At 41.4% G+C, this 12,854-nt stretch overlaps 2 protein-coding genes across 3 annotated transcripts; one reads left to right on the top strand and one right to left on the bottom strand.

Annotated features, from left to right (window-relative positions):
* Nucleotides 1-61: 61 nt before the first annotated feature.
* cetn2 (centrin, EF-hand protein, 2) lies at nucleotides 62-3,336 on the bottom strand. 2 transcript variants are annotated; one of them, XM_074648337.1, is made up of 5 exons: nucleotides 3,011-3,336; nucleotides 2,599-2,809; nucleotides 2,379-2,507; nucleotides 1,092-1,229; nucleotides 62-887 (listed from the first exon to the last, which is right to left on the bottom strand). In XM_074648337.1, exons 3-5 carry the CDS (start codon nucleotides 2,499-2,501, stop codon nucleotides 798-800), a joined length of 351 nt encoding a protein of 116 aa, XP_074504438.1. In that variant the 5' UTR covers nucleotides 2,502-2,507; nucleotides 2,599-2,809; nucleotides 3,011-3,336; the 3' UTR covers nucleotides 62-797. The 2 variants fall into 2 exon arrangements, with proteins under 2 accessions (XP_074504438.1, XP_074504437.1); XM_074648336.1 differs by having other exon boundaries at nucleotides 2,599-2,763; nucleotides 3,011-3,334.
* A 1,455-nt stretch (nucleotides 3,337-4,791) lies between these two features.
* On the top strand, nucleotides 4,792-9,633 carry nsdhl (NAD(P) dependent 3-beta-hydroxysteroid dehydrogenase NSDHL). The gene is made up of 7 exons (XM_074648334.1): nucleotides 4,792-4,949; nucleotides 5,045-5,206; nucleotides 6,488-6,634; nucleotides 6,758-6,886; nucleotides 7,415-7,557; nucleotides 8,167-8,269; nucleotides 8,843-9,633. Exons 1-7 carry the CDS (start codon nucleotides 4,929-4,931, stop codon nucleotides 9,173-9,175), a joined length of 1,038 nt encoding a protein of 345 aa, XP_074504435.1. The 5' UTR covers nucleotides 4,792-4,928; the 3' UTR covers nucleotides 9,176-9,633.
* The last annotated feature ends 3,221 nt before the right edge of the window (nucleotides 9,634-12,854 follow it).

The raw sequence follows: 12,854 nt of genomic DNA, 5'->3' as shown, positions 1-12,854 counted from the left end.
GCTGCTCAAACACTGAAATGATTCGGGATGCTTATAATAATGAGAAATAAGACAGGACAAACTGCTTCAAGATATTTAATTTGTACCATAAACACTTATATGCTGTATATCTACTCATTAAAGTCACAATGTATCATACAAAACATTCAAGAATACTTGCGAATTATAGAGTAGTTCAACACAACAGAGGAATAAATACTCAATGCTACGACAAAAATACAAACACAATCCTATTTTAAAGATAGTGGGATTACCCCTTCAAAGAGGCACAGGCACAAATCCACAGGTAGCACTGAGGTGAAGACAGTGCTCCCCAATCACCAGCGGTTACAAGAGCCAAAACATGAAACACTGGAGTTACCAGCGTAAACCAAACGTAATGCACACACTGTTTTATCAATCAAAGCCTTGGAATGTACTGTGTTTGTCACCGTATTGACGTAGGCACTGAGAATTTCTTGACAATAAATAACCTACATATTATCATTAATATTATCAATGTATTCTTCATAAAAGTATGCAGCATTCCAAACAAGAAAGAGGGTATCCCTCTTACTGTTTTTGGCAAATGTAATGTAGATTAAATCAAAGGAGGATAGTTTGGCATATCACCACAAGTCTTTAACAACTCCCTTTCAGCGTAGTATATGACAGTTTAACCTTTTGATTGACTCATAAGTGGTGATGAATGGCACGACACGATAATAAGGAAAGGGAAATTAGATATGGAGCAGCATTACATGTGAAACCACCACTGGTCCCCTCGCCATCGCCAACGCTGATGTCGAGCACTTCCTTCAGTAAAGGCAGGTTTTCTTCATAATGCGCAGGAACTCCTGCTGGTTCACTTCTCCGTCTCCATCCCGGTCGGCTTCATCTATCATTTCCTTGACACACAAGATAGGATGAGATGAGAAGAAGAATAGAGGATGCAAATCAAGCTAGTTTGATAGCATTCATAAGCAAATGTTGATTCAAAACTGCAGTTAGGGCCTTTTGCTTAGAAACACAACTGGCCTGTGAGTTATAGTAGTCTGCTGTGAATATTCCTGTATCTGAATATTGTTTTATTCCATGGTGACGTGCTTTACCTGCAGCTCTTCATCTGTGAGGTTCTCTCCCAGCTCTTTGGCTACTCTCTTCAGATTCTTGAATGAGATCTTTCCCGTTTCGTCGTCATCGAACAGGCGGAAAGCTTTCAGGATTTCCTCTTTGGAGTCTTTCTCGGCCTAAAATCAGAGAAGATGGAGAGTAGTTTTCTGCAGGAGGTATTTAGTCATTGAAGAACAGATCGATTAAAGGTCCCATATTATGCTCATTTTCAGGTTCATACTTGTATTTTGTGTTTCTACTAGAACATGTTTACATGCTTTAATGTTCAAAAAACCCTGTATTTTTCTTATGCTGTCTGCCTGAATATGCCTGTATTTACTCTCTGTCTGAAATGCTCCGTTTTAACGGAATTGTGTTGCTAAGCAACAGCAGTTTACTTCCTGTCAGCTGATGTCATACACATACGTTTTTAGTACGCTAAAACAGAGATTTTTCAGTATGTCCGAAACCTTAATATGAAACCAATAGTACGCGATTTGCATACTATTTCCAGGTGAAATATTACAGTATGCAACGCTGGACACTACGGCAGCATAAATATCCCACAATGCAATGCGGTAGTGAGGACAACGTTCATAACGGACGTTGACGGACCGCTCTGTAACGTCAATAACGCTTCAATTTAAGTGTAAGATTTCACTTTGCTGGGCGTAATATATATTTTATATTAATTCAGATTTTGATTCTCACAAATCCTCGTTTTGGTCACGAGGTTGGCACAGGTTACCATGGTTACACGTCGCTAACCGGCAAGGGGGCTCTCAGGAAGTTACGACGTAAATTGCTGCTCAGTGCGTCCGAAAAGATACATACTAATACTGTTTATTCACACAAAAGTATGTTGAATGATAGTACACCTGTTGAGTATGTATTTGTATTTGAGCAATTTCAGACGAAGCCATACACTGCAACCGGAAATAAATTGGGACACATTTCGAATGTAACATTTAAAGCTGTGAACAGTTGTACAGGTGTGACATCACAACTGTACGTAAATCCTGATGGCTCGTTTAAAGGCAGGCACAGTTTCTGAAAACAGGCTGTGTGTATTTCATCATGAATTGAGCGTTATAAATACTTATAGCAGTTTAAGCCTGCTTTATAATGAAAAAAGAGATGAAAAGCTCGCTTTTTAAAATATTGGACCTTTAAAGGTTGTGGGTTCTAATAACTGAAATCTACATTCTGCAGTTAAAACTAAAGAAAAATTAAAGACTGGTATGAATGCATATACAGCCTAGTATATTTCATGACCAGATATCTACCATTTTCTGTGTCATGACAGAGAGGAAGTCAGCGAAAGAGATTTTCCCTGTGCCGTCCTTATCCACGTCGCCAATCATCTTCTTGATCTCCTCTTTCTTTGGTTCAAACCCCAGAGCTCTCATTGCAACCTGGCACAGTGGGAGACAAAGGTGTGAGAGTGATGCACACATACAGAGAAAACATATGATTGTGATCAGCATCCAGGCACTTTTATTATACCTTGAGCTCCTTGACATCGATGAATCCGGATCCATCGGTGTCAAACAGCTCAAAGGCCTCCCTGATCTCCTGCTTCTGCTCCTCAGTCAGCTCTGGTTTGGGGGTGGTCTTCTTGCGAGGAGGTGGTACAGGACCCTGCAGGGATGGTCTCTTGGCACTGGTCGCCTGGTGGGGGTGGGGATACAGGAAGGGGAGGTAGAGGGATGAAAATCTTAAAGATATAATAACAGAATCAGAGAGGTGAAAATGCAGAGGGATGAAAATCTTAAAGATATGATAACAACAGAATCAGAGAGGTGTCTGGGGAAAAAAATGTATACCTGTAAAGGAATAATGTAAATATCCATCACCTGTGACTCAGGTGCAAACACACAAACAAAGATTTAGGTTATTATGAAACATTTTTACTTACCATCAGTTGCTGTTTATTTATTATTGACAGAAGGAAACTGCAGATCTATTCTATATGTTTTCCTCTGGGCTATGAAGCTTCCCTATCATTTAGAGGGGAGGAGAGATGAAACGGTTTATTCTCTACATCCGCATTAACTGTTTAATTACCCTGAATGGAAGATAGTCTCTTATTCCTAAAAAAACACTATTTATTTTTGCAGGATTTGCTGCTAAAATGTGCACAAAATGAACGTTTCTATAGCTAACAACATACAGTACACACAGCTTCTGCTGTCCAGGAGCTGCCGTCATGGAGCACCAGGTTGTTTGTTTTGTTCACCCCTTGTGTCAGCGTGTTTTATGGCTGTGGAGCAAATTAAAGCAGGATGAAGACAGGCACGAGTGGGAGTTAAAATCAAACGCACCAGTCGGGCAAAAAGATGATTGGTTGCTGAAGATCACGAGGTGTAAGACACGATCAGAAGATGCAGAGCTGGTAGAGACTGAAGTGAAATATCTCCTTGGATTTCCCCAAAGAGATAGGCTATAAAACACTGACACAGAATATGGAGAATGGGGGACTCTTTGTGTCATATTTACAAAATGCAAAATATATCATATTACATATGGAATAATATAAATGGTGCATTTGCTCGTACTACTCTGTGACTCAATACACCCCCTAGTGTCAGCTGACCTCAGATCAGAGCTGCTAATAGAAAGAAGATGACAGTCATATAGAGAATGATAAGATAATAAGGAATAGCTAATGATAATAATAATAAACGTAAAAAATACAGTAAAAAAGAGCTAAACAAAGTGTAACAAAATATGAACCATTTAAATAGAAGGAAGTATAAAAATAGGAGCAGTATATACAGTATTGACAAAAAGACTATTAACAAAATTGCACAAGTGGAAAACAATATTGCACAGTGAGAATGAAATGAAATTCCACCTGAACATATTGCACAGTATGAATTACACCTGCGTAGTAATAATGATAATGATATTGTGCAGTCATTATACAGTATAGTGCAGTTATTGTCAGTTTTTGGTGTGTAAGTGTAAGTGGTCTACTGGGAGCAGTGCTGGTTGTGAATAGCCTAATTGTATAGGCAAATAGAGTTCAGATATTGCCTATTTGCAGCCAACATCCATAATAATAATAATAATAATAATAATAATAATAATAATAATAATAATAATAAACATTATTTGTATAGCACTTTTCTTAACAATGTTATAAAGTGCTTCACAACAAGAAAAAATACAACCAAACAATATAGATGAATAAATTGCAATGAAATAAATAAATAAATATATGTCTTTTCTTCTATTACACGTTTTTCCTTCATTCTGTAGTTCAATTAGGACTATTGTATTTTAGTTCAAGGCTATTTGGCAGTTACATGGACATTGGTTTAATTTGTCTGTATTTTTTTCTTTATGTGTTTTAGTTAATAATAATATACATGTTAAAACAAACAAATACTAAAACAAAACCCCAGGGATAGAAGAAGAAAAACATTCTCTAAAAATGTTAGTATTATTGAAATACATAAAAACAAGAAAAGAAGATGATAATTATATAGAGAATAATAAGATAATAAGGAATAGCTAATGATATGAAATACATAAAAAAAATAGTTTCACACTTCCTCTCTGGATGACGCATCCCAGGGGGCGTGGTCTCTGAGCTAGGAGGCGGATATAGAACCAGTTCGTGGTCTGTGATTGGTTCATATTGTGGCGTTCTTTGACGTAGCGTGTACACGATTGGCTGTTCTCGAATGTTACCTTTATGCTGAGCTGTGGCTCGACCAATCACAGAGCACTTCTCACTCAGCTCATCCAGGCTCAGTTCATGGTGCGTAAATGTTTTAGTGATACTTCAGTGACACTTTCTCTCACCTGTTTGTCACTTTTCACTAATTATGGCCACGCGCGTTCGACCGGTGAGTTAAAATCTTTCAAATCTGAATTATCTTTTCTTATTGCTAGTTCTGTTTGCTCGACATGAATCAATATCCACTGTCTGTGTGTCCTGCAGAGTAATAAACGGTGCGCAGTCATCGGGGGGTCTGGTTTCCTGGGCAGACACCTGGTGGAGAAGCTGTTGGACCGAGGCTACTCTGTCTCTGTGTTTGACATCCGTCAGAGCTACGAGCTGCCTGGTGTCACCTTCCACCAGGGAGACCTCTGCGACCAACAGGTGAGACTCAGTCTGGAGGACAAACACCTTGAATGTCTCAATACCAGACTTACACAGTGAAAGGACTCAGTTTTGTAATAAGACATCTACTTTGCAAGGGAAATTGTCCAAATACAGTGTTTTTATAAAGGTTTTAGAGACCTGAAATACTTGCAGTTTGCCAATGAAAACCCCCAAAAGACCTTAACCATCTGAGTCCCACAATACACCAGTTTTTGTGTCTTATTTTTAGGGGGGTACAGTACAGGGGGTGTTTAGGGGGAGATGGCAGGTCAGCAGTAGATGACACATAGAAGTGGTGAAAGCTGGGAGCCTGGAGAGATGCAGTGCAGCACTGTATGTCAAGTTGTTCTAGTCATGAATTAGAAATAAATACAAATTAATTAATTATTTAAAATAAATTGCAAAAGTGTGATGGAAGTATATGATTCACATGCTCTATTATGTCTCATAAGTTGTTGCAGCAATTTTTGGGTTGATTGCATTTTTCGGGATTAGATGGCAAACACTTCTGTTCTGGAAACTGTTCAGAAACCCCCTTATTGTCAATCTAAGCCATTCATTCTCTGAATGCCCTAGGTCTTTAGTTTGTGGTTGTAAAGTTTCATGAGGTTTTGATTATCCTAGAGGTCACCTCAGGTCATTTTATACAGTGAGGTCATATTAAAAAAAATGGTCTCACTTCAATGAAATGGCTACTATGGGGACTTTCATCATCACACATGAATACAGTTGGGCTCACTGGATCCACAAGAGTCTCAGCTTTACAGTGATACATCATTTATGCAATTCCAAGACTGTTTAGGGACCCCAGTATGCAGAAATATTCAAACACATCATTTTAGAATAGGCGGAAATAGCACTTATATACTGCATGCAAAACGTTGTAGTAGTTTTTGAAGTAGTTTTTGCCCCAGACTGCATGTGTTTATCACAAAGTGGGTATGCCTGTAAAGGAGAGACTCGTGGGTACCCATAGAACCCATTTTTATTCACATATCTTGAGGTCAGAGGTCAAGGGACCCCTTTGAAAATGGCCATGCCAGTTTTTCCTTGCCAAAATTGAGCCCAACTTTGGAGCGTTATTTAGCCTTCTTCCCAACAAGCTAGCTGTACCTGTTCACTCTAGCTCTAGAACTGAACCTGTTAGAGCCTCTGAAAGACAGTAAAGTCGGTTGGGATGGCCCGCGATCCCGTGGGGTCTCAGGGGGTTAACAAAATATATATCTGACCGTGACCAATTATCAATAGCTGTGTGGTGTATGTCACTTTGCTCTCCAGGCTCTGCTACCAGCTATGAAGGACGTGTCCCTGGTCTTCCACTGTGCCTCCCCAACCCCTGCCAGCGATGACCGCGGGCTATTTGAGAGGGTCAACATTCAGGGCACACGCACCGTTATTCAGGCCTGCATCGAGGCTGGAGTACAGGTGAGGTAGCGGGGCAAGCAGCCAGGGGATGAAAGGCTGGGCTTTCTCTTTTTATGTATGCCTACTGTTTAAGGATGAAAGATGCCATTGAAGTGGTTTAACTGTTCTTTTTTTTTCTGCCAGAAACTGGTCCTGACGAGCAGTGCCAGCGTGGTGTTTGAAGGGACAGACATTAAGAATGGGAAAGAGGATCTACCATACGCCAAGAAGCCCATCGACTATTACACAGAGACCAAGATTAAGCAAGAAAAGGTAGGAGAGTGAGTTATGGTTTCACCAGTGTAGCCCAGTTGGTGCGGTTGCCTCAAAAACAAGATTGTTTGGTTCAATTCTTTGTAGAGTTTGCAAGTTCTGCTAGTTAAGTATGTGTGTCTTTCGTCAAACCATAGTCAGTTTGAAATGGAGGCTCTAAATTGCACATAGCTATGATTATGATTGTGTTAAGGCCTGTGATATACTGAACTTGCTAGCACAGGTTCCAGCGCCTCCGGATTTGAAAGTGATTTGAATGAATCTATGATTTAACAGTTTTTGAAATTTCCTCCTTCCTAATGATGAGATCAGTATACATTTTAACAAATTTTTTTATACACATCAACAACATAATATCATCTTCAGCAGTAGTGAGTGCATCTTTCCAGGACTTCCTCTGTTATTTGCAGGTCGATCTGCTCCACGCCCTTCACAATCAGTCACGCTCACGAGAGAGAAGAGAGCAAATGATCATACGGTTTTGCAGTATGCAGAGTTGAATATTGACCACTGTCCTTTGTGTTTCAGCTGGTCCTCGAGGCTTGTGACAAGGAGAAGGGTTTCCTCACAGTTGCCATCCGGCCTCATGGCATCTTTGGCCCTCGGGACCCACAGCTGGTTCCTATTCTAGTGGACACGGCTCGCAGGGGCAAGATGAAGTTCATCATTGGGTACGTCATATGGGTTAAGGATTGATGTCAATCCAACTAGTTTAATCTACTAATAGAAATAGAATTAATTGCTATTGTTTCTGTAAAATAGTTAAAATTACAAATATATGTATCGCTCATTGAGGTTCATGTATCGTAACCTATATTAGTTGGTGCATTTCATAAGTAAGAATGGTAGAGAAAGAGAGTGACAAGGAGACTGTCAGTGCTCTCCCAAACCTGAACCGACATGAAGTGGTTGCACAATACTAATTTATCAACCACCTGTGGAGGCAACACAAGCACCGATTTTTCAAAGGCTGCAGCTAGTTCTGCTAGCCTTTCTAGCGTTACAATTGCTAACTTGTTTGACCAGAATACATCATCATATCTACGTGTAATTATGGTCTTACATCAAAAATACTGGATTCTGTAATATTATTGTCTCTAAAACCTACTTATCCACTGCCACTTGAAAAGTTGCATTTAGTATTGAGATAGTGGCTCAGACCCATAGGCTGCTGTACCAGTGTGCTGAATGATTAAATACTTAAACTCTTGTTTTTTTTTAGAACCTTAGTGCTTATTGGTGTAATTCTTTATTTAATTCTCTGTCTTTGTTTTCTGCAGTGACGGGACCAATCTGGTGGATTTCACCTTTGTGGAGAATGTAGTTCATGGCCACATCCTGGCTGCTGAACGCCTGAGGCCCGACTCCCCCATATGTGGAAAAGTGAGTGAGAATAAAATCAAACACAGAGTGAGCCGGTTTAAAGAGGACCTATTGTGCTCCTTTTCAGGTGCATGCTTGTATTTCGGGTATAATATGGAAACAGTTGTCGGCTGCTGTTGATAAACACACGACATTCAAAGTTGGTACCCTCCTCCACGGCTCAACGAGTCGGTGATGAAGAGCGGGAGCAGCGATGGTAGAACTAGCTATAGAGTGAATGAAGAGAGGGAGCGGCGTTAGTGAGAACAAATTAGTGAATCAGAAAGATAAAACGTTATTGCTGAAGCCCAGAAACGTCCTAAACACAGCAAAATAAGAAGAAAAGAGAAAATACAGGCAGAGGGCAGGGTCTCTGCAGATACAGACACCACCACACTTCTAGTGGGTCATAAGGGATGATTATTTTTGTATCAGTCTGTACATAGTTTTTTAGAGATTTCCTGCATATTATACCTTATAATAATAATATATTATATCTTATCTATCTTATTCAGGATCAGAGTTTTCATTTGTGAATGCTTTGCAAACTGAATTTCAAATTCTTAACTCTTGTATCTTCCGCTTCACTTTCAGCCGTACCACATCACCAATGACGAGCCAATTAGATTCTGGGACTTCATGTCTGAGGTGTTGGTTGGTCTGGGTTATGCTGCCCCCCGCTATCACCTCCCCTACGCTCTTGTGTACGGCCTGGCCCTGCTCCTCTGGTTGCTGTCCCTGATCCTGCGCCCTCTAGTGTCCTTTAAACCCACCTTTACACCAATGAGAGTGGCCCTGGCTGGAACCCACCACTACTACAGCTGTGACCGCGCCAAGCAGGACCTGGGCTACAAACCGGTAGTCAGTCTGAAGGATGGGATAGCACGCACAGTGCAGAGCTACCCTCACCTCAGACAAGGGGCTTGAAGGTAGAATAGAGGTTAAGACTGTTGAGAAATGTAAGGCTTTACAGTTACACTCACTGACAATAAGGTGATCAGGTCAGTCTGAACGGACAATTCAAAACGAGCCAGTTTATCTTTATCCAAACCTTACTATATCTAGCATTTGTGTGCCTTTTCAATGTTTATGTACAATTCTTACCAGCAGATGGCAGCAAATGGTTCTGGTTTTAGTCAACACACACTGCAGTCTGGCCTAAGCAAAGTTTTAAAGCGCTTGGTAAACAGTGAAACCACTGTTTATGACAATATACTGATCTTGCACTGTGGAAACTGCAAAAAGACAAAAAATGTTGTTCCATTTTCATCCGTGTGCTGTTCACACATTGAGATGCTCTTGTTTATGTCAAAATGCCTTAATAAATTCCACTAAACCATGATTCTCCCAATACAACTTGCAATAAAATAATTGTTTCAAATGAATTATTTATTTACCCGGAATCCCCATTCGTTACTACCATGGTAGAAACGACTCTTCCTGGAGTCCGTACAAAAGCTCTACATCAAAATGTAAAAAGAAATGTGATTAAAATCCAAAACAATAAAAGGGAACAAATTCAAAACAAACTTAAAACAAAAACAATAAATCAACAACAATAAAACTGCTAATGACAATAATAACAACAAATGACAACAAGTATCCACACCTTAAAAACATTCAATACAGCTCAAAAACAACAGCAGCACCATTAAACAAAAAAAAACAGAATATACAGTTGCCGAAATATAAATAAACCAAAAGCATTCATCATTAATGATCATATTGTCAGATATTATATATCAAAAGGTGTCGTATTTGGAGAGGGGCTGGTGTTCTGTGCTTTTAGGTATTTCTTTACACTCTTGTTATATGTGTGATGGCAAACTATTCCATATATTCATTCGTTGCCTTGCATTGGTTTTTGAAACAGGAAGTGAAAAACAACTTCTTGATGCATGCCAAGTATTACAAAAATGACTGACGTTACATGATGTGGCCAAAAGTATGTGGATAGGAATGTGACCCGGGCGGTCAAAACGCTGACCTCATTCTTTTCACCAAGTTCCAAACCTTGTTGAAAGCCTTCCTACAAGAGTGGAGGCTGCAATATATAGCAGGATATTACTGCCCATAGTTTAGAGCAGGGGTTCACCTTTTTTCAAGTCGGTCCTAAGACAGTACATACCCATATGCACATTAAAACAGTTTTTGGTTGCTGTAATTGTTCCTCCTGTCCTTACTGGCCACGAAAGGATCACTTCCTAATGTGCTTCCAATGCAAGATATAGGAGACAATTCACAGTCTTCATTATATGCAAAAATACATCAAAGTTCAGCCAAAGCTAATATGAGGCTTTAGCAGTCTGAGATGGACAAATCAACTTCCAAACCTTCTGTGTACAAGTACAATATTCCCTCTTTGTGTAACCGTTTCTCCATCATAGCTAAGCAAGGAAACACTCCTAAAAACACTTTGGAAGTTACCCATTTGATATGACCAAATCAGATTGCTGAGGTCTCATATTATCTATAAGAAGGTATTTTACACAGAACAAGGGGTATCTCTTACATTAGAATTTCATTAGGAAGGGACGTCTTCATTGAAGTATGGACAGGGGGAATGATTACAGCGACCAATAACTGTTCGATATGGGTTTGATGTTTGCTGTCAGTAAAGAAAAAGGTAACGCCTGCACACTACTCCATGCCCCAGTATTTTTATTGACTACGTTTTGAAACTGCTTGGATCTTTGCCAGGTCAAAATGATTGAAAAAGTGGAAACCACACTCATATTTATACATAAAGCACACCAATAGGCAAACAAGCTCGATGATGGCAGGTGTAGTTCATCCAAAACACTAGCGTGATTAAAAATAAAAAAATCTGGGTGTGGAGGGACTGTCTTGGATGACATGTCTCTTCAACACTGCGTGGAAGTCAGTGACAGTGCCTAAGGAGTGGCAGACCGGGGTGGTGGTTCCCCTGTTCAAAAAAAGGGACTAGAGAGTGTGTGCCAATTACAGGGGTATCACACTACTCAGCCTCCCTGGTAAAGTCTACTCCAACGTGCTGGAAAGAAGGGTACGGTCGATAGTCGAACCTCGGATCGAAGAGGAACAATGCGGATTCCGTCCTGGTCCTGGAACAACGGACCAGCTCTTCACTCTCGCAAGGATCCTGTAGGGGGCCTGGGAGTATGCCCATCCAGTCTACATGTGTTTTGTGGACTTGGAGAAGGCGTATGACCGGGTCCCCCGGGAGATACTGTGGGGGGTGCTGCGGGAGTATGGGGTGAGGGGGGCACTTCTCAGGGCCATCCAATCCCTGTACGCCCAAAGCGAGAGCTGTGTTCGGGTCCTCGGCAACAAGTCGGACTCGTTTCCGGTGGGGGTTGGCCTCCGCCAGGGCTGCGCTTTGTCACCAATCCTGTTCGTGATATTCATGGATAGGATATCGAGGCGTAGTCGGGGGGAGGTGGGTTTGCAGTTCGGTGTGCTCAGGATCTCATCGCTGCTTTTTGCAGATGATGTGGTCCTGTTGGCATCATCGGTCTGCGACCTCCAGCACTCACTGGATCGGTTCGCAGCCGAGTGTGACGCGGTCGGGATGAGGATCAGTCCCTCTAAATCTGAGGCCATGGTTCTCAGCAGGAAACCGATGGATTGCCTACTCCGGGTAGGGAATGAGTCCTTACCCCAAGTGAAGGAGATCAAGTACCTCGGGGTCTTGTTCGCCAGTGAGGGGACTATGGGACGTGAGATTGGTCGGAGAATCGGAGCAGCGGGGGCGGTATTGCATTCGCTTTACCGCACCGTTGTGACGAAAAGATGTGATCTACCGGTCAGTCTTCGTTCCTACTCTCACCTATGGTCATGAGGGCTGGGTCATGACCGAAAGAACGAGATCGCGGGTACAAGCGGCCGAAATGGGTTTCCTCAGGAGGGTGGCTGGCGTCTCCCTTAGAGATAGGGTGAGAAGCTCAGTCATCCGTGAGGGACTCGGAGTAGAGCCGCTGCTCCTTTGCGTTGAAAGGAGCCAGTTGAGGTGGTTCGGGCATCTAGTAAGGATGCCCCCTGGGCGCTTCCCTTGGGAGGTGTTCCAGGCACGACCAGCTGGGAGGAGACCACGGGGAAGACCCAGGACTAGGTGGAGAGATTATATCTCCACTCTGGCCTGGGAACGCCTCGGGATCCCCCAGTCAGAGCTGGATAATGTGGCCCGGGAAAGGGAAGTTTGGGGTCCCCTGCTGGAGCTGTTGCCACGGCGACCCGATCCCGGATAAGCGGTTGAAGATGGATGGATGGACAATAATTTGTGTCAAAACATATAAATGTAACTGTATATATACAGTAGGATGTTTGCTGTCCTCATACATTTGGCCATATAGTGTATTTCCATATAAGGGCTAAATAATTCAAACACATTTTTCTCAAACACGTCATACCTTCACTCTGATACCGGAGTCTCTTTGTTATTATGTGCTGTAATTCCTGAGGATGTCATGTTGTGTTACGCAAACTGTTAAAATGCTATTCAAGGACAGTCATCAAATACAATAATGGGATGGGCAATGCAAATACATCGTAAGATAATTATAATCCTTCTATTTTCACATTCCATCTGTCAATTTAATGATGACAATTTTATATAAAACTGGTGAAC

Source organism: Sebastes fasciatus, chromosome 10 (genome assembly GCF_043250625.1).
Source record: "Sebastes fasciatus isolate fSebFas1 chromosome 10, fSebFas1.pri, whole genome shotgun sequence".
In the NCBI taxonomy this organism is placed as follows: domain Eukaryota; kingdom Metazoa; phylum Chordata; class Actinopteri; order Perciformes; family Sebastidae; genus Sebastes; species Sebastes fasciatus.
Note: the sequence above shows the minus strand (reverse complement) of the source record. Positions and strands in the feature narration are given on the sequence as shown.